This window comes from Stegostoma tigrinum, chromosome 40 (genome assembly GCF_030684315.1).
Source record: "Stegostoma tigrinum isolate sSteTig4 chromosome 40, sSteTig4.hap1, whole genome shotgun sequence".
In the NCBI taxonomy this organism is placed as follows: Eukaryota; Metazoa; Chordata; class Chondrichthyes; order Orectolobiformes; family Stegostomatidae; genus Stegostoma; species Stegostoma tigrinum.
Genome location: NC_081393.1, coordinates 13,970,371 through 13,991,759, shown reverse-complemented (window position 1 = coordinate 13,991,759; position 21,389 = coordinate 13,970,371). Strand labels below are relative to the sequence as shown.

The 21,389-nt window shown below is 40.6% G+C and overlaps 1 protein-coding gene across 13 annotated transcripts in view; it reads right to left on the bottom strand.

The window, feature by feature from the left end:
* slc4a5a (solute carrier family 4 member 5a) overlaps positions 1 to 21,389 on the bottom strand; it is a 75,242-nt gene that overhangs the window by 5,773 nt on the left and 48,080 nt on the right. For 6 of the 13 annotated variants that reach the window (XM_048523001.2, XM_048523007.2, XM_048523002.2 and 3 more), the window contains 10 exons: positions 21,011 to 21,072; positions 19,781 to 19,981; positions 18,906 to 19,019; positions 17,749 to 17,862; positions 16,410 to 16,571; positions 14,228 to 14,406; positions 12,145 to 12,217; positions 11,334 to 11,402; positions 10,354 to 10,527; positions 9,215 to 9,376 (listed from right to left, as the gene is read on the bottom strand). In XM_048523001.2, the coding sequence (XP_048378958.1) occupies positions 9,215 to 9,376; positions 10,354 to 10,527; positions 11,334 to 11,402; positions 12,145 to 12,217; positions 14,228 to 14,406; positions 16,410 to 16,571; positions 17,749 to 17,862; positions 18,906 to 19,019; positions 19,781 to 19,981; positions 21,011 to 21,072 (1,310 nt within the window). Of the gene's footprint in view, positions 1 to 6,042; positions 6,140 to 9,214; positions 9,377 to 10,353; positions 10,528 to 11,333; positions 11,403 to 12,144; positions 12,218 to 14,227; positions 14,407 to 16,409; positions 16,572 to 17,748; positions 17,863 to 18,905; positions 19,020 to 19,780; positions 19,982 to 21,010; positions 21,073 to 21,389 lie in introns of all 13 variants that reach the window. The other 7 variants (XM_048523015.2, XM_048523009.2, XM_048523008.2 and 4 more) reach the window with 6 other exon arrangements.

The following is a 21,389-nucleotide window of genomic DNA, read 5'->3' as shown; positions in this document are numbered from 1 at the left end:
TTTTCATGCCTGTGGCCTTTCACCAGAATGAGAGGAACTTGAAATGTAACAGGATTTCAGCAAGTGCAGGGTCAGTGAAAGAGCAGAGGAGAGACAGGCTCTAGAACAAACAAGGTAATCTCCCTGCCTCAGAGGTTTTATAATTGATTTGTCCTTCTTTCAGTTTTCCCTTCAATATTCACATTATGGTGTCTCCTACATGTGGGTGCTCACCTTCATTTGTGTGATTTTAATATTCCACCTTGTTTGCACTTTGCCTTCTCTGTTCTCAAATGTCTGGATCTTCCAATGAAATTCAGTGGGAGATTGAGGATCAAAATCTCATCCTTCGATTTGGAACTTTGCAATTTTCTAGAGTCACCATCAAGTTTAATAATCTGAGGTAATAACAACTGCCCCCATAATTTTGGACAGGCGCCTGCACTTCCATATACAAACTCCTCTAGATCTTTGCATCTTATGTTTCTTTACTCATTGCATTACCAACCCCTTTTGCTTTTCAGTGTTATCCTGTTTGTCATTTAATCTTGCTTATCTTCTATTTTTTTGGAGACCTTCTGTTTTGCTTTTCCATCCCCTCTGTACTTTCTCCACCTCCCACCTGCTGAAAACCTATTACACCTCCAACCACATCCAAGTCTGATGAAAGATCATCAACCTGAAACACTGATTTCTCTCCAGAAATGTTGCCTGATCTACTGAGTATTGTGGGTGGCATGGTGGCTCAGTGGTTAGCACTGCAGCCTCACAGCACCAGGGACCTAGGTTCAATCCCAGCCTCAGGCAACTGCCTGTGCGGAGTTTGCACATTCTCCTTTTGTCTGCGTGGGTTTCTTCCAGGTGCTCCGGTTTCCTCCCACAATCCAAAGGTGTGCAGGTTAGGTGGATTGGCCATGCTAAACTGCCTGTAGTGTTCCAGGGGTGTGTGGGTTATAGGGGGATGGGTCTGGGTGAGATGCTCCAAAGGGCAATGTGGACTTGTTGGGCTGAAGGGCCTGTTTTCACACTGTCAGTAATCTAATCTATTTCTAGCATTCCACATTTATAATTTGATTTTTTCATTTTTGCAGTATTTTGTCTTTAATTTAGAAGCAATTGGGTTGGAGTGTTCTTGACTGAGGTTAGCAGAGATCTGATACCCAGTTATATATGTTTCATTCTTCCTTTCAACTGAAGACAAACATAAAGTCGAAGAGATTTTAAAAATGCTGAGTGTAATCTTATAGTAACTGCTTTATTTACTTTGTTATCTCTCCTGCTCACCCCTGGGTGTGTCCTCTAACTGGGCTTGGCTCTTTGGCTGGAAACCTAATCTTAAAAAATAGAAAGAAAATCCACAACTATTGGAAATGCACTGCAATGTGTTTGAAAGCTTCATAGTTTAGGTGCAGCTGTGCTCCTCCTACATTGCGAATCTCTCTTTGAGATGCTGACTTGTCATCGAGCAGTATCTGTGTTATTCCAAAAAGAAAATGCCCCATCACTGTAAATGATAATAACTCATATTAGAATAAGCTTTAAATGTATTCACCCACTTGATCCTTCAATGAGAAACCTACAGTTTGTTACAAGTTGAAAGCATTAGAGGAAAGGATGAGATAAATTGTCAAGTAATGTTTAGGTTGCAGTTGGACAAATTGGTTGATGGTATCAGAAAGACTAGAAAGACCGTTCAAGCTGCTGGGAATTAGTGAGTAAATTGAAGTCTTGGTTCTGACACAAGAATTTAAGAACAGCGCAATAGACTACAGAAATATCAGTTGTAGTCAGGATGGAGGTGAGTTGATCAAAAGGCAGTTCAATAATGATAGAAATTCCCAACTGACACATAATTTGAGCTCATCCTGCTACCTGTCTCCTCATTTGCTACTTACCTCACTTCTACAATCAGCTCTGCACTTGATGACTAATGTACATTTCTGGTTGAGTGACACCTCATTTTTAAACTTATTGTTCTATTCATTAAAATTCTTTATGGTCCAGCCCGTCCCTCTTTCTGACATTTCTTCCGATCCCACAACCCCATGAAATGTCTGTGGTCCCCCATCGCTTGAATGCTTTGATCGGTGAATTGGCAGCCGGGCCTTCACCTGTGAGGGACCCTCTCAAACACGCTTCCTAAACCTCTCAGCCTCTCTTTCCACCTAAAGTCCGTCTTTTTGGTTAACCTTTTGGTCCTCTGCCTTTTTATTGCCTTTTATGGCTTGCAATCAAATCTGATTTGACAATGTACGTTTTATTCCATTAAAAGCTTTTTTTTCCTCACAGTGGATTCATCAATACAAGAATGAGTTGCAATGTGAATGTATCTCGGTATCAGAGTGAGATAATAAGGTTATTCTTTTGAAATCTTACACTAATCCGGAAGGATCTAAAATGGAGAACTATGTACAGTCTGACACAAGGGTAAGCTATGAAGCCTTTATGTGTATCCATACGTTTGTCAGAGATTTCAAGAGTATATCTGGAAAATTTGATGTTTTTTTGGATAGGGATTTCAAGTATTTTCTGGTCATGCTAGAATTTTTTTTTCTATTCATTTGTGGGATGTGGGTGTTGCTGGGTGGCCAGCACTTCTTGCCCATCCCTAGTTGCCGTTGAGAAGGTGGTGGTTTGCTGTCTTCTTGAACTGCTGCAGTCCTCCTGCTGTGGGTTGACCTACAATACTATTAGGGAGGGAATTACAGGATTTTGATCCAGCAACAGTGAAGGAACAGCGATTTATTTCCAAGTCAGGATGGTGAATGGCTTGGAGGGGAGTCTGGAGGTAGTGGTGTTCCCATATGTCTGCTGCCCCTGTCCTTCCAGGTGGAAGTGGTCATGAGTTTGGAAGGTTCTGTTTGAGGATCTTTGGTGAATTTCTGCAGTGCATCCTGTAGATAGTACACACTGCTGCTACTTGAGCATCGGTAGTGCAGGGAGTGGATGCTTCTGGATGTAATGCCAATCAAGCAGGCTGCTTTGTCTTGGACAGCGTCAAGCTTCTTGAGTGTTGTTGGGACTGCACCCATCCAGGCAATTGGGAGTATTTCATCACACTCCTGACTTGTGCCTTATAGATGGTGGACAAGCTTTGAGGAGCCAGAAGGTGAGTTACTAACCACAGTATTCCTAGCTTCTGACCTGCTTTTGTAGCCACTGTTTTTATGTGGTGAGTCCAGTTGAGTTTCTGGTCGATGATAACCCTCAGGGTGTTGATAGCGGGGTTTCAGTGATGGTAACACCATTGAATATCAAGGGATGGTGGTTAGAATGTCTCTTATTGGTGAGGTCATAGCCTGGCATTTGTGTGGCACAAATGTCACTTGCAAGTGTCAGCCCAAGTCTACATAAACTAAGATAATAAAATGTGAGGCTGGATGAACACAGCAGGCCAAGCAGCATCTCAGGAGCACAAAAGCTGACGTTTCGGGCCTAGACCCTTCATCAGAGAGGGGGATGGGGGGAGGGAACTGGAATAAATAGGGAGAGAGGGGGAGGCGGACCGAAGATGGAGAGTAAAGAAGATAGGTGGAGAGAGTGTGGGTGGGGAGGTAGGGAGGGGATAGGTCAGTCCAGGGAAGACGGACAGGTCAAGGAGGTGGGATGAGGTTAGTAGGTAGCGGGGGGTGCGGCTTGGGGTGGGAGGAAGGGATGGGTGAGAGGAAGAACCGGTTAGGGAGGCAGAGACAGGTTGGACTGGTTTTGGGATGCAGTGGGTGGGGGGGAAGAGCTGGGCTGGTTGTGTGGTGCAGTGGGGGGAGGGGACGAACTGGGCTGGTTTAGGGATGCAGTAGGGGAAGGGGAGATTTTGAAACTGGTGAAGTCCACATTGATACCATATGGCTGCAGGGTTCCCAGGCGGAATATGAGTTGCTGTTCCTGCAACCTTCGGGTGGCATCATTGTGGCAGTGCAGGAGGCCCATGATGGACATGTCATCAAGAGAATGGGAGGGGGAGTGGAAATGGTTTGCGACTGGGAGGTGCAGTTGTTTTTTGCGAACTGAGCGGAGGTGTTCTGCAAAGCGGTCCCCAAGCCTCCGCTTGGTTTCCCCAATGTAGAGGAAGCCACACCGGGTACAGTGGATGCAGTATACCACATTGGCAGATGTGCAGGTGAACCTCTGCTTGATGTGGAATGTCATCTTGGGGCCTGGGATGGGGGTGAGGGAGGAGGTGTGGGGACAAGTGTAGCATTTCCTGCGGTTGCAGGGGAAGGTGCCGGGTGTGGTGGGGTTGGAGGGCAGTGTGGAGCGAACAAGGGAGTCACGGAGAGAGTGGTCTCACCGGAAAGCAGACAGGGGAGGGGATGGAAAAATGTCTTGGGTGGTGGGGTCGGATTGTAAATGGCGGAAGTGTCGGAGGATAATGCGTTGTATCCGGAGGTTGGTGGGGTGGTGTGTGAGAACGAGGTGGATCCTCTTGGGGCGGTTGTGGCGGGGGCGGGGTGTGAGGGATGTGTCGCGGGAAATGCGGGAGACGCGGTCAAGGGCGTTCTCGATCACCGTGGGGGGAAAGTTGCGGTCCTTAAAGAACTTGGACATCTGGGATGTGCGGGAGTGGAATGTCTTGTCGTGGGAGCAGATGCGGCGGAGGCGGAGGAATTGGGAATAGGGGATGGAATTTTTGCAGGAGGGTGGGTGGGAGGAGGTGTATTCTAGGTAGCTGTGGGAGTCGGTGGGTGCACCTCCCAGTCGCAAACCATTTCCACTCCCCCTCCCATTCTCTTGATGACATGTCCATCATGGGCCTCCTGCACTGCCACAATGATGCCACCCGAAGGTTGCAGGAACAGCAACTCATATTCCGCCTGGGAACCCTGCAGCCATATGGTATCAATGTGGACTTCACCAGTTTCAAAATCTCCCCTTCCCCTACTGCATCCCTAAACCAGCCCAGTTCGTCCCCTCCCCCCACTGCACCACACAACCAGCCCAGCTCTTCCCCCCCACCCACTGCATCCCAAAACCAGTCCAACCTGTCTCTGCCTCCCTAACCGGTTCTTCCTCTCACCCATCCCTTCCTCCCACCCCAAGCCGCACCCCCCGCTACCTACTAACCTCATCCCACCTCCTTGACCTGTCCGTCTTCCCTGGACTGACCTATCCCCTCCCTACCTCCCCACCTACACTCTCTCCACCTATCTTCTTTACTCTCCATCTTCGGTCCGCCTCCCCCTCTCTCCCTATTTATTCCAGTTCCCTCCCCCCATCCCCCTCTCTGATGATGGGTCTAGGCCCGAAACGTCAGCTTTTGTGCTCCTGAGATGCTGCTTGGCCTGCTGTGTTCATCCAGCCTCACATTTTATTATCTTGGAATCTCCAGCATCTGCAGTTCCCATTATCTCCTCTACATAAACTAAGATTGCTATCTGCATTCCTTCATCACTATTCATCAATGTTGTGCAAGTCACAGCTCAGTAAGAGCTTCTTAAAATAAACTCACTATTCTCAAGCAGATAATGATTGAATTCATGAACTGTGTTAAAATCATCACGCTGTGTTCTGACAAATGTTTGTTTCTTCATTATGTGAGATTAACTGATATATTTAAGAAGTATACTAATCGGGAAGCCATTCATTTGCTTGAACTGTTCTTTGCAGTGAGTGCCTTTCAACATTGAATAACAACTGTAAAATAATACTCAATGGAAAGAGATGAGATTTTCCATGCTGTTTGCCAGGGTTGCAAAAGCAATATCCGGCAGGATGACCAAGCCTTTGGTGGCACGTGGCTACCACAATTAATTTTAGTAGCTCAGAACTCCAAAGGCAAAGCTGGTCACTTGGCAAACAGTTTTTGAAGTGACAGTGAACGAAAGGGAAATTGGAAGCATGAACAAGACAAAGAAATTGCCCAAATCAGATAAAATTATCTACAATAAAGTGAGTGCACAGCAAGATTCAAAAGTTAAAGTGGAGAATCAATGATTAAGTTGTTACATGATTTGAATGAGATGAAACTGGTTATTAGCTTGCAAGCAGAAAAGAGACCAGTTGATTAGTTGAGTATTCAGTTCAGAAAATTAATAACAAGCAACTGTGTTTGAGAATGTTACTCACTAGCAGGGCCCTGCGAGCCATTTTTCTGTGGTTCTATTTGGTCCATGGGAATCTTTACTGGCATTGAGGGATTGCGAGTCTTGTGCTGGAAGGAAACCTAGAATTTTAGGCAGAAGTTTAATAGATGCAGTATAATTATTGTTGAATTTGGGAACAAATTGATGTGGTGAGCATATTAAATAGTAGGTAGTCCTAGCAATCAGAAGGTTTGTTCTCAGCCAAGCTGTTGTGCCAATGAATGGCAGTCTTGTGCCTGTTACTTTTCACACGGCAAACTGATCCTGTGGTATGAGCTGTATAGAATGGTTCTCCAAGTAAGATCAGAACTGAATCTCATTTCAGCTTTGATTCATCACCAAACCTTCCGCTTTGCTTTTCTGTATTGTCACTTGGTCCAGCTTCATACTGAATCTTATGTTTGAAGATACAAGTGTTCATCCACTTCTTCTTCTATGATATACTTTTGCAAGAATAAGTTTTACATTTCAATGCAATCAGTGAGGTTTCCTTGCATAGATTAGGAAGATCCCAAGCTTTGTGGTAAAAGCGTTCCATCAACTAGCAAACAGTGCAAATCAGCAAAGGTCTGACTGATCATTATCATGTGATTGTGATAAGGAACTCATATGTATGCATGTCTTATTAAGACAAGATGAGTACCAGGCACAATGTACTCTAGGAATTACCTGTTCAACCCCATCACCAAGAGTAAATGATCAAAACTGATCACTGGGTCAGGTCATTGCGCATACACCTCTTTTAATGTTATCTAAACCACCTCCCCCTTCCCTCACCACCACTTCAATCTTGATATTTCAGATACTTCTTAAAATCTATCACTTGGACCAAAGTTTTGATCACTTGGCCTCATATTGCTTCAGCTTGGTGTTAATTTTTGTCAAGGTATACTCCTATGAGTGTCTTAGGAAGACTTACTTTCTTGAAGGTACCATTCAAATGCAGCTTGTTGCTCTGTCAAGAAAGAAAATACTAAAATAGCTTCTTTCCAGGTCTTCAGTTTGATGCAATGGATAGAGTTGTAATTTTATGAATGAGTTGTTGCTCACTCTTTGTTTTTGATGTAGTATTCCTCTGTAACCAGTAGAGTCCACTATAATACAGGTGATGTAGGATTGAACTTTGTATCAAGATGTTTCTCTTGCAGCAGAATCCAACTGGAGTGGTTCACTGACAAACTAATGGACTCCACAAAATAATTACAGATGGAAGTGTAATTTAGTAATCGCCAGGGTTTAATTTAATGTTGTGAAACTGTAAACACTGCTAATTCATCAGAATCTGTCCAGGTACTATTTTGTTCAAACAAACAGACAAACCACACAACCAACACTATGCACTGAGTATTGTGCTTCCTGAACATGTAGAATGACGATACATCCAGATGTTAAACTTGATAGTGGGTCCATTCTTATCATTGTTACCATGATCAAATTCCTTATAAGGCACAAATTGAGACTTGTTGGTGCATCCACAGTTGCTTTGTCATTGTCTCAATCACTTTCAAAGAAAATTTCACAGTTTTGAAGTATGTGGTGTCATTGGATTATTCAAGGGTCAGCTCCGCCACCTTTCTGACGATATTTGGTTCGTCATGCCTTCCAATGGCCCTTGTGCAAGGTGTTCACCCACCCAATGTGATTGGATCTTCAGCTAATTTTAAACAACACTTAGTATTGATCAATAATTGGTAACATATACGACTATTCTTATGGAAACAGGTTTTGATAGCTGACTCAACGGGAGGGCATATCATATGAATGCTCATATGAGATAGCATTAGAAATAAAATCCAGTGTTTACCGCTGTGATTCCATTAAAATAACAAAGTTACATTTCCCAAGTTGCAAGTAAAGGGAATGTGGATATATCATTAAGACCATATACAAGGTCCCAAGTTTTGTTCTGCTCTGTGGTGAAATAACCACTTCAGTAATTGGGTTCACTTTCTTTTGGGCAAGTGACATTTGGTACTGTTGAGCTAATCCTGCTGAAAATTGGGCATTGGGTTTGGCTGAATTGACTTGTCTAGCTTCCCACATAAACAGCAGTTACTTTGGATAATGCCAGGGCCCAATGGACCACAAGTCGCATGAATGTTTGGAATGGACCAGTTGTAAGTTTTTGTATGCCACACATTACATAATCGCTTATACAGCACGGGTTAAATGCAGCCAAGTGCCCCGTGTTCTGCTGTATTGTTTTCCCTATGACTTTATCGATGTAACCTCCTTCTTTACCTGAGCTTTTTTTTAATTTTAAAGAAATGTAAACAAGTTCCTTGGTGGTTTAACTAATTTATGATGTCTTTTGACACTACAGATGAATCCACAGGACAGTGCTCCCTGAGGATATTTCTCCCTAATGGGAAAAAAGCTCACTCAACCATCCTGATAATTTTATGCATTGATTATGCTTGTGCAATTGTGTGGTGCCAACATTTGACACCAGGGCTTGGTTAAGGCTCCAGTGTAGTGAGTTCGTGAGGAGTGACATGATGGGGAATATAGCAGAAATCTTCCAACTTAGGATCCTCAGCCGATTTGTCCCCACCTCTATTTTGAAATTGGGTCGTACTTAACTGTACAGGGTGTGCTAGTTGGATTCTTGGCAAAGATTTTGAGGAAATCCTTGTATTGTTTATAACAGACGTGTTTATGAATGTGTGTGACAGCGTCTGTGAGTGAGAGAGACAGGATCCTTATTTCCAAGGGAAAGATGTAGATTGCCTTGGAGGATTGGCATCAATCATTCATCAGTATTCATGTGCTTGTTGAAGCAGTTGAGCTTTGCCACAGCGCAAGGTATTTCAGTGAGAGCTAATTTGCGTGAGTTGGGAAATTCAACCCAGGACGTTTTGGGGGTTTACGGGTCAAGTTTAATTTAGTGTGAACATTAAATGACTGCAGAGAACAGTAATCTGACCTGCAAGAGCAAAATTTGAAACCCAGTCCTGATGCTTTTGATGCTGTTACTCATTCCAATGGATAAATGATCATGTTACTGGTATTATGGGAACAACGTGACTTCTTGATGAAGTTTCTAGTTGCTTGTTTCTAATTCTTTATCAATTCATCAAATTGGTTGAAAATGGCATGACAAAGAGAGTGTGAAATAAATGGAACAGCAGTGTTTAAACAGCTACATGACTCACCTCATCAACACTGTCCCTATCTTGGTCTTTGGTTTTCAACTTTTTTTTCTTCTTGTCTTCTTCCTTTTTGTCTTTTTCAGGTAAAATGTCATCTAACCAAGCAAGGTCATGTTGGGAGAAAACCAGGTCCAGCAACTTTCTCACTAGGATGAGTGCAAGGATCTTGCATGTTGATGGAAATAAGTATAAGACGTGGCAGGTCAGCATTTGTGAAAAAGTGTTGTAAACTGCTGAAGTAAATTGACACAGAATTCAATTGCTGCACTATAACAGTATTGACAAAGAATTGACTGTACTGGGCAGGAAGTCAGTAATTTTTCCCATTTTAGTGTTAAGTTTTAATTTCTAAGCACAAAGATATAATGGTGAGGTTTGACATAAAAAGACAAAAACAGAAAAGTTGATGATAAAAGACATGAGATTGGTGGCCACTTTGTTGAATGGCCTGCAAATTCTGATGATACTGATTAGGTTTAAATAAATGTTTCACAATCTCACAATTCAAAGCTGGAGTCCGTTCCTACTCTATTGCATTAAAATAAGGTGAATCAAGGACTGGATTTGAGATAAGAATCAAACACCTACTTTGATGTAATTGGAGCTTTTAACAATTGATGGATGAGAACATTCTGACTATTTTTGGAATCTATTGGGGATATATAATCTGGATGACTATAAGCACATCTGAGTAAAATAAGTTGACTTCTTCATATGTAATTTTAATTTTGGAATAGTTGTGATTTTGAACTAACACTTTGAATTTCAAGACTCATCTTTGTGCTTAAATCCCTCCATGGGCTTGCTCCTCTAGTCCAGTTCATCCAATTCTGGACCCCGGCATATTCCCAAAGTTCTTTGCCAATATTTGACAACTGTGTGTTTTCCGTTCACTAGATCCCAAATGTTGGAGTTCCCATCCAAAACCACTCCATCTCTTCATCTTCCATTTCTTCTAAGACGCTTCTTAAAACCTACTTAATTGACAACCTTTTGGTTACTTGCCTAATACCTTCAGCTGACAATCAATTGCTGTCTGTATAATACTTGATGATGCTTTGTAAATATAAGTTGCTGTTGTTTGTTTGAAGCTTGCCTATGACACCATAGCAACATGTTGTAAAATACTGATAACTTCTTACCATGACAGGAAATATGATTGCTGCCACAGTGGACTTCAACACCCAGAGGACAGCCAAACAGATGACTTGCACCATGGTGAATAAGTGGACCCGGCGGAGGGGCACATGGCGAAGATAGGTATAATCTGGCTGGTGTTTGGAGGGCATCAGAAATAATTTGCATCGATCCCAAAACTGGAGAAGGAAAATTTTGATGAAGACCAAAGATTGAAGTCACAATAAAGGGTAATCCACTTTACATTGTTCATTTGAGGAGTATTTGTTCGATTAGTTAAGTCATATCCTGCACTCTTCTGAACATTTAGTGTCATCACCAATGTCAAGCTTCCCTCTGTGCACATCGTAGGACTAGGTGCCAGCATGAATAAAGGTGGAGTCAGAATTTGGGTCACTGCTGATTGAGCGAGAATCAACAGCAGTACAAATTACATTCCAAGCAAACTGCCAAGCCGAATGTTCAGCCTGAATAGGTTATGCATTCTATTTAGGTTAAAGACATGATTATCAGTGTACAGATCTGACCTAACATGGTCACTTGTTCAAATAGAACTCTAATTTTGGACAAGTTCTTGTTTCAGGTTTGGAACATCTATTAACTGATACGTGCAATTCTATTGTGCAATTATACAACAGGCATTAAAGTCCTAATTTGAGAATATTTTGGAGGTGAGCCATACTATCATTGGGACTTGAGGAAAGAGAGGAAATGAGACAGAGAAATGGCAGTGTGTGAGAAACCTCGTTTATTGCGAAAGAGAACAACAGAGTTGGCAGTGAATGTACAGAAGCAGAGAATAAGAGAAAACTTACCTGTTCATGAGTGACACCAGGGGACATCAATTGTGAACTGAAAATGTCTGAGCCTATTTACCCTAAGTTATTTTTCCAGTTATGCTAATCTGATTGATGGGTTAATGCTTCTGGTAATTGTTCAAAGGCAATGAAAGAGAAGATATACTTTAATCTTAAATCAGACCTACCTGAATGCCATTTAAAGAGGACACACCCATATAAAGGAATACTCCATATAGCACTGCCATTGGAATGTACTGAGAATAAGCAAAATAAGTCATTAATGTAGCATCAAAGTACATATTGCGATTTAAACAGTTTAAGGCTCTCTAAAGTGGTAACAATGAGAGATTAAACAATGAAATCCTTAGCGTTCCCATTCCCAATCGGGCCTTCCCAAATATCTGCTGGCGAGAAATGAGACTGAACCAATGTATACTCTGAATGTCTGATTACAAGCTGAGCTCGCATTAACAATGCGTCTTCTATAAACTCAAGATGACCTAAAGCAGTTTTTCAGTCAAGGGACTATATTTGCAGTGCAGTCACTGTCAATGTAGAAAACCCAGAATCTAATCTGCGAACAGCAAAATGTCACTCAGAATAAAGTCAGTAAAGTCAGTTGAGGGCTAAATATTGGCCAGAACACTGGGGGAGCTTCCAATTCTTCATTGACAAGTGAAATGGAATTTGATATGGCCTCTTGAGATATATCTCATGTTTCATTCAAGAGGAGATAAAATACAGTTCCTTTGAGTGAGTTCTGATCTTGTTGACTCAATAGCCAATAGTCTTATAACAGCCATGAATTAAAAGATGAACCAGAAGCAAGTAAGCCAATCTCTTTGTTCATTTCTGACTTGCTTGACTATGAGTAATGTTATGGCAACTCTTGGCTCCACTTTCAAATGTACTGATTCCTTTGGATTAAGGAAACTTTAGTAAGTGTGCTTTAATAGAATATCTAAACATTGTTACTTACCAGACTGTGAAGCTTACCTTCAGAATTGGAGCCAGAAATACAGATATTCCTGTCAGGATGAACACAACAATACCAGTAACCCTTTGCTCCCTGGAAAAGGAAAAAAAATGTTCAAATGTTAAATGCACTATAAATCTGGAAGGATTGCCATCCATATGTATTTTTTATTAAAGGGCAATCTTCTCTTTAACAGTTTTCCTCCCCATCTCACTCTCTGTCAAGGCATTGATTCCTTTCATGTGCACAATTCTACAGTGGCAGATTGTCCCTCGCGATATTGTCCTAATGACCATTATTTCTATGAATGTGAACTGATCATTTGATTGAGGGAGGATATTACAACAGAATACAATTTTGTCTACAAATGGGATCGTTGTAAAGTTATCAGAACCTACAGCTCCCCCATGCCCCACACAACAAACTGCCTCACGACACTGAGACTTAACTGTTGAGCCCTGCTGCTGTTTTGATCGGCATCAGCCAACTCTGCATAGGAAATGGGACTTGCCAACTCCACAATTAAAATCAGGCTTTCCAACTCCCAACAGCTCAACACTGAAATCATTTCTTGTAAATGAATCAGGTGTAAAACCATAACATATCACAGAAGTGAAGGCATCCCTTTGACTGAAACCAGCTTTCTGGAACAGCTATCCATCTTGTCCCTTTCCTTGCAGGCAATGCACTTCAGATGCCCTAAACATCTGAGAGAGGAACAGTGTAATACCAATATCATCTGCAGTAACAACTTCCAAGAAAATAAAGGCCTGAAAACTCTCAGTTGGTTGGTACATAGGACAATTTCTTCTAGATTTTAACTGATCACACACTACTGGAATGAATTAAGATGAATGAAATAATTTACATGAGTGGAGTTGTCAGAACTGAAGGTTATGACACGTACATAAAAGTAAAGTCCCTTCAATAAATCCTAACTAAACCTCAGCACAAACTTAGACATTGGCTAGTTTCTACCTTATGCGCTGTCTTCTTATCATAAGCCCTTAGCCTAAACAGATTTCTTGCAACATCCTTGAAAAGAACCACAAGCAACGCATCAAAAAGTGCTAAGGGAATGTTGCCATCAGGGGAAATCATTCTCTGGAGGTTAATTGTCCAAATGTTTCACAGATTTTTGCTCAATGAAGATTGCTGATGTGAACTGTTAAAGATAACAAAGCCAACTAGTGTTTCTGGTCTTTCTGTCTTGTATTCGTCCCAGGCTTAAGCTGTACATTTATTTGAACAATGTGTGTTAGAGTTCTGGATTTTAACAACTTCTCCCATTCACAGCCATTCAAAATTTAGTCCATGTATGTTATTAAATCTGATCTTCTTCCTTCGCCGGTATGCAATCGCCAGTTTGTCCAAGTTTACAATTACCCTTTGCTTACGGTGCATTATTCACCAAAGAGTATGTGGGTAATTAGCACATTAATCTATCACCTCAGAATGCTGAAATTATCAATCTGCTAGACCAATACATACAACACCAATATGCATAGTTTAGAGTTCATTATCTACTTTGAGAATATGCAGCAGTAAAGGGACAGCAAATTATTAACATCGTTCAGGTACAAAAGTTGCAAAAAATGTGGGAGCAGAGAGGCTGTGGATGTCAGATGTCTGAAACAAGCAGAAATGCCAGGAATGCAAAGCAGGAGAATCATCACTTTTTAGCAAGACACCTGAAGAAGTGCTCCTGTTAGAAGATATCAGGAAACACTTAATTTGTGATAGTAACAAGTGGGATTGCAATGATGAAATGGTTTTTAGCGCAGCAGCAATCCCTCAGGCAAGTCTGTCAGTAAGAATTGCCAGCAGTAGGCATTGAACTGAAAGTTCATTCTTTCTCTTGGATATTTTAATGCATGAATTCCTACAAATATTTACTGCATATAAATTGCTTTGAATTTAATACACTGAGTGAGACCGAATCTTTGTAAAACTTTTGAGTTAGATCAAGTAGCACTTTGTAGTCAAAACACCTAACTCTTAAAATTCAATGGAAATCAGCCTCTGATCTGTCCAAACTTGGCACGAAACTTTTAACTGCATTTAAAAGAAAACAATAAAGTCAGCAGTTCTGTGCTTACATACCTGACGCCAAGAAACTGTGGTTGCTCTCCTGGTGCGCTGGTTTCCGTTTCCATTTTTAAACCATCAATGTGAGCGATAGATATAACAGTTGCTGCCACGTACCATGGCAGTCCCATAAAAGAACAAATCGCCAGTAAAAGACCAACCCAGAACAGATCCAAATGGTAACCAGCTCCTTTCTGCAGCAGAGGTAGAGAAATAGTTTAGTTAAGTCAAATTTGTACCCATTTGTCTGCAAGTTTCATTCAAGATTTAAACTGAATCACTTGTCAAATATTACTTTATGTAAACAAAAACTTGAGATATTTCATATTTACTTGCACAAATTTTATGTTGTCTATCATTCAGAGAACTTTATGACTGAAACATACTTGACTTCAAATATGTCACATGAAAGTATTTGATGTGAGAATTATTCTTCTATACTGATCATGATCTGAAAGCAGAAAGTTGTGCATGCCCCATACTAACTCCATTCCATTCAATGAATTTTGAGGGAATTTTAAACAAAATATCTGCTCCCACAGGTTGTCATACTTTCTCTTTTATTGCCATATAAAGATGAGATGGTGTTATAAATCTTAAGGAATGTGTGATTATTCGAGTCAATTTTAATTTGTTGTTGAACAAGAGACCTATTACCATGTAACAGTCCTACATGAAAAGCCTTCTTCAAAGCAGTCGAGAGTGTCAAGTTCAGAAGGGCAAAATCACCAACAATCTGCCCTGGTCCATCCACATCGATGCCACAGTCAAGGAAGCACACCAATGCCTCTACTTTGTCAGAAGTCTAAGGAAATTCAGGATGTCCACTGTGAGTGTGTGTTAGCAATTCGTATAGATGCACCATAGAAAGCATCCAATCCAGATGCATCAGTGCTTGGTATGGCAACTGCTTTGCCCAAGACCGCAGGAAATTACAGAGCCTGTGAATGCGGCCCAGTTCACCCTGAAGGCCAGCCTTCCTTCCATTGACTCCATCTATGTTTCCTGTTGCCTCAGCAAAGCAGCCAAAAAAAAAAATCAAAAACCCCTCCCACCCCAGTTACACTCTCTGCCACTCTCTTCCATCAGGTAGAATATGCAAAAATTACTACCAACAGATTAATGAACAGTATCTTCTTACTGTTATCAGACTAATGAATGGATCTCTGAAGTATTAGAGTTGATCTTTCATTGCACCTGCTCTGTAGCTGTAACACTATAACCTGCATTCTGCTCTGATGTACTTACGTGAAGTATGATTTGTCTGGATAGCCCACAAAGCAATAATAATATAAATTAATTAGTCCCAGAATCCCTCCAAAACACATGCAAATTACTGGTGCTGAGTTAAGAAACTTAAAACAAAAGCAAAATACTGGAGATGCTGGTGATCTTAAGTAAAACAAAATTAGAAAATGCTGGAAAAGCTCAGCGGGTCAGGCACCATCAGAGTGAACATTTTGAGTCTAATATGTCTAAACAAGAATCATACTGGAGTTGAAACATTAAAATTATTTCTTTCTCCACTAATGCTGCCTCACCCGCTGAGTTTCTCCAGCATTTTCTGTTTTTATTGTAGAAATGAAATCTTGCTTCCTTGTGATGTCACAGGTACAGGTAGGAGCTGGAAACAATGAGCTTACGAACAACAGATGCTCAAAGCAAGTATTCAAGTTCCCGCGGAGGACATTGACAGCCTGATGGCACAGGGCATGTAGGCCACTGGTCGGATCCCAGGTGGATGTAGGTAGCTTGTGATTGTTGGCAGTCTAATTTGAATGGGTTATAAGTTACAGAGGCAACATTAATTGCAACAATGGGGAGTGGAAGGTCTGAGAATCGTACAGGGTGAGTGGTGAGTGAGTAGGAAGCTGGATAAGGAATAGAAATAGCTGACAGCCATTCTCCTTTGAGAAGGCTACATCAAGGCACTTGCTGTATCAGTTATCAAACTTTCAGAGATGATGAAAGGCAAAATGCTGACAAGCTGACTTACAGAAACAGCATTTCCATGTATTGATTATAAACTTTAAATTGCCATCACCGTCATCCTTGTTGTAACACTGCAAACCTTCCTGATTCCTGAAGGAATGTTGAGGAGGTTCCAAACAGTTGTCTTCCTTGCACTGAACCAACTATTGCTGTGTAACCAAAGCATTTGTATCTAGCCTGCTTGGCACTTCAGTTAATCACCTACCTTCAATTTGTGCTCCTTCCTGTTCACAATTACCCCTGTGATTTGTTGGTCCATGAAGATCAATATAGTTACTAGGAGAGCAGGTAAAGCACTGGCAAGATAGATCCACCAGGGATTTTTACCAAAGGGAAGAACAAACCAGCCTCGATCTGAACGGGTTGGCTATGAGGAGAAGTTTAAAAGAGTGGATATTTGGTTAGTTTGTGTGTTTTTCGTATGTAATCACAAATTATAAAATTAATTTGCCTTAGACTGAAGTTTGAAAGATCATGCACACAACTAAACTCACAAAAGCCTCTTGAAATATTGAGATTATTGGAACACTGAGATTTTTCAACAGTTAGCATGAGGATTTTACTGCACATCTTTGTGTTTAAATAGAGGTTCCAAGCCAATTTTTCATAGAACCTTGTTAATGCCTAGTTAGTTACATTGTTAGGTTTGTTGAATGACCTCATTCAAAGTTAAGAGAAAACAGGTGGTAGCTAAATTGCTGGAGCACATATATAAAAGGAGCACTGTTGAGAGTGAGAAGGGCAAGATTGAGGAAGTTTGCAAACACTGTTCTCAAATCAAACTAGCTATGTGGCTTGATTTTAATGTCTCCAGCTGGCTTTGATCTTAGTACTAATTTTTAAACTTGTTAAACTTCTATTTTCTTTAGCTGTGCAATATTCGGGTGAAAAAAATTCCAGCACAGTTTATCTAATTCTTACTATTTGATATATCTTGTCTTCTTTTTCTATTGAATTCATCACTGTTCTCTTGGAATTTTGTGCCTTCACCTCAAAAAAAAACAAATGAAGGCACACCGATTTCCTCTCAGAACAAAATAATTCTCCAGTTAAAATGTTAACACCTAATACATCTCCTTTTAAGATAGAAAATTACTTTCTGTGGATGATTTAGAGATCAAATTGTTTTCAAAATAAATTGATTTTGAATATCTGAGGTAATGGAACGTATGCACTTAATAATATCCAGCTTGAACTTTGAAGATGCCTTCGGGTTGGATGCAGAACATAGTTGACTTATCCGCATGAAACACAATCTCTCCAAAAGGGCCAATGTAACCAGTATCCAATTCCTATTTTTAGTACCAAGCATTCTAAAAGCCAGTAAAATTGTGTGGAATTTATGAGCAACATTCTGCTCTGCTGCCAAGAAGTAGATCTAGATGAATTCAATTGATATGGAAACTTTATGTCTTATATTGAGTGGTCATCAATCTCATCACTGATGGAACCTGGGTACTAAAGGACTGTTCCATAAACCATAAAACCATTTCCCATTTATTTGAATTATTCTACTGATTTAAAAAAAAACCCTTGAGATTTACCTTTAGCTCAGTAGGCACTTGAAGTTTTGGTGTGTTCAGTCCAAAAAGAACATCAATCCCAACAAAAATCAGAATAGACGTGAAGATAGAAAAGTCACTGATAAGTTTCCGGAGCTAAGATAGATCAACAGAACAGATGGCAAAAACATCCAGACGGAGATACCACATACAAAGAGAATAAGAGTCAAAGAATAAGAGAATAAGGAAATATTGAAATAAGTATTTTTGACATTGATTTGAGGAAAGAAGTTACACTTCATCCCAAACAATGTTACTGAACTAGATCTTCCCTAGATACACCAAGCTGTGATAACTATGATGTTGAGTGTGCTGATAAAACAGATCTTTAAATCTTAAGTCAGCTGGCCTCTCCTGGGCAGCTCTGACTGTACATCCCATTGGTTTAACAAACCGTCAGGCTGAGATGAAGCAGTTGGTGACTTGAACAGAGACATCAGTGAAATCCGGACTGCCACTGTTGGCAGAACATGACAGGATTTTTACCAGTTTAAATTGTGATCATGAGGAATTTTGGTACATTTCAAGTGAACGAAAGACCTGCCATAAATAAAAACAGGAATTGCTGGAGAAACTCAACAGCCCTGGCAGCATCTGGGAAGAGAGAAAGGGAGGTCACTTTCAAGTCTGATAAGACTCTTCCTCAGAACTGGAATGGGCTGCAAAATGGTTTTTATGCTGTAGTCAGACACCTGCTTTTTCAGGTCTCTGTATCCTGCAATGAGCTGCTTAGCTGATAATACTTGAAAAAAATATATTTTGACAAAATAAAGAAAACAAGAAAATGTAGCATCAAGATTGGTCATCTTACTTTACCAACTACTGCCTCTTTGACAAGAGATCCTTGGTCAATTTATGGAATATGATAAAGTCACTGGCTTTCTGTTGGAGGATTGAGCTGTGCGGTAAGCCATGAGGAAGAAGTTACTTGATGATGAGATGAAGGTTTCTTGGTTTGGCTGCCGTGACTGAAACTAATGTAAGTTGGCAAACCTAATTAGAAATAATATTTACTTCAATGTTATGCTACCACACTTAGGAGCACTTCAGGTTCAAAAACAGTAGGAAGATGCCTTCTAAAGTATACATCGCAACAGGAATATAACTAGAGATATTAAATGGCCAAGTTCTGTTCAAACCTTGATTTCACTGGGGATATGCAGTTTGGGTGTATCCAGTCCGGCAGCAGCATCAATTCCACAGAAAACAAGAATGGAGATTACTGTAGAAAAGTCAGTGATCAGGCTTCGGATCTAATGGAAAATAAAAGGATCAGTGGGCATGGGAGAAAGAGTCATGCAAGGAAGGAGAAATACATATTTAGGGTTAAGGTCACAAACACAGGTACAGCATTGAGGTGAGACTTTCTTATCTGCAGCTCCAGCTTCAACTGCAAGGGGAATTAGTGAGGAGCAGAGCAACTACACAGCCAAACTCTACATGGGAATTGTGAAATTCCTGGATTTTTGTTGGAACTTTTATAATAATACTCCATTGATTTGTCAATTCTTTGCATTCCACTTCATATGCCATTGTTCACATGACCTACATTCTTCTTCTTTATATTTCCACGCAGCTCACAGGTCAGTTGGGAATTTTGTTTGGGACCATGGTTTACTTCAACATTTGAAATTTATGCTCTATTTGTTTAATTTGTTTCGGAGGAAGACATTGCAGTTGTTTTAACTGCTTCGTCAGTATTTAGCTCGAGAACGGTTTCTTTTTGTAAATGCTATTGTGAAAAGGGCTGGAGGAAGCTGCACTCTGAATGTTAATATTATTTGTTTGAAGAAATGCATCTCCTCTAAATGATTGAGAGAATTAAGTTGTAACAACCACTATTCAAGCTTGGACAACAAATATGTTTGAAGCCAATTCAACAACATCTAACAAATCTGATTCAGTAGCTCTCGGCAAGATTCTTTTCAGCCTGTGGAATAATTCTGTTGCACTGCTTCTGCTTGCAGATCATCTGCAAGGTTTCAACCCATAAGTGTTTCAGGAGAATGCTTACCTTGGTTGGAAAGTAGCGACTAAACTTGAATTTCTTGAGGGTCACAGTCAGGGAGTATGTGCCAAAAAAGAGGATGAAAGACATTAGGGCTAGATCTGGAACATACTTGCAGGATTTTCCAACCAGGCTCCCCCCGTATGTGAGGCATTCCTTCTTGCTGAGTTGACTCCAGTCCAGTGCTGTTGTATTGACAATATTATACTTGGGAAATAAAGAAGGAAATTAAAATTCTTTAAGCAGTCTTTACCTAATACCGCACGATCTGGTTGTACAAAGACTCAAATTCTTGCTGCTTTAAACGGACGTGTTACAAGCTGTGTTCAAGCAAGCAGTGCAGCCTCCCTGATGATACAACGTTTGTAAATTATGTAAAAGGTGGACTTTACAGAAAAAGGCTATACCATGACCTCGGTGCTTCAAGCAGATAAAACGGGAAGATACAGTCAAATGGGGAGGCTTCATTAAGTAATCGGATTTCATCACCCTGCGCCTTGTCCTGTCGAGGTCATAACTCAACATGATCGTCCACAATAAGCTTATGGATGACAAGGGTTTTGGACATTTTAAACATAAAAGGTGCCATGACAAGGCAATGTTGATTAAGGGTACTTGTACCTGGCAATAAAAATTCAGCTGTGCTAGCATCAAATTTCACTCAGGCAGCAAGAGAACTGAGGCAAATGGTCTAACTCTTGCCTTTGGCAATGATGTATGTAAGTGTTATATCTTACTGGGTGTCATAGAATTTACACATTCATTCTCAGAGTGTGGGTGGCATGACCAAGGCCTCATTCTTAGTTCCAATCTAGAAGGTGATGGTGAGTTGCTTTGAATGTGATTTTGTACTGCTATTATTTAGGGCTTAGGATGCGAAACCAATGCCAATTATTGTCATTTCCAAGACAATGTTAAGACAAAATCATACATTTCAAAGTTGGCATGGTAGTTGGAAGGGATGGTGTTTACAAATGTCTGCTGCCCTGACCTGTCTAGGCCTAGAGTTTGAGAATTGATTTTAACTTTAGAAGTTATGCAGTTAGGATGCCGGAAATTTTCAGCCAGTTGCCAAAAATGGCAAGAAAATTTGTGTCCTAAATATTATTTCTGGCTCCCATGTTTTCTAGTGTTGTGCAAAACCATGACCCAATTTTCCTACCAGCTGCTGATGGAGATTGAAGAAAACAACACTGTTTGAACTATAACAGTCAAATTACGGAGACTGAAACTTACCAAAGAAATATTAGTGTTATTCAGAGCCAATGAATCTGAAGCATTGAACAGAGTTGTATTCACTGTGAGGCAATAAAATAGCATGCTTAGTATTGTTATCAAAATCTCAGCTCTACAGGCTCTCTTTAGCTGTTGGCACTTCCATCCCTATTCCCTTCTCTGGTGTATTAATAAATCATCCCAGCCAATAACATGAACAACCAGCCTTTAGCAAAACTCTGAATCTTGCAGAATCCTCTAAACGTTTTAGTCCTTCATCTAATTGATCTGGAAACAGCGGAGAACAGGCACATTACTTGGAACTGAAGTTGAACATCCTATAAAACTTAAATAATTAAGAATCTCATATTTAATACAATGTATTGGATTTTCTTTAATA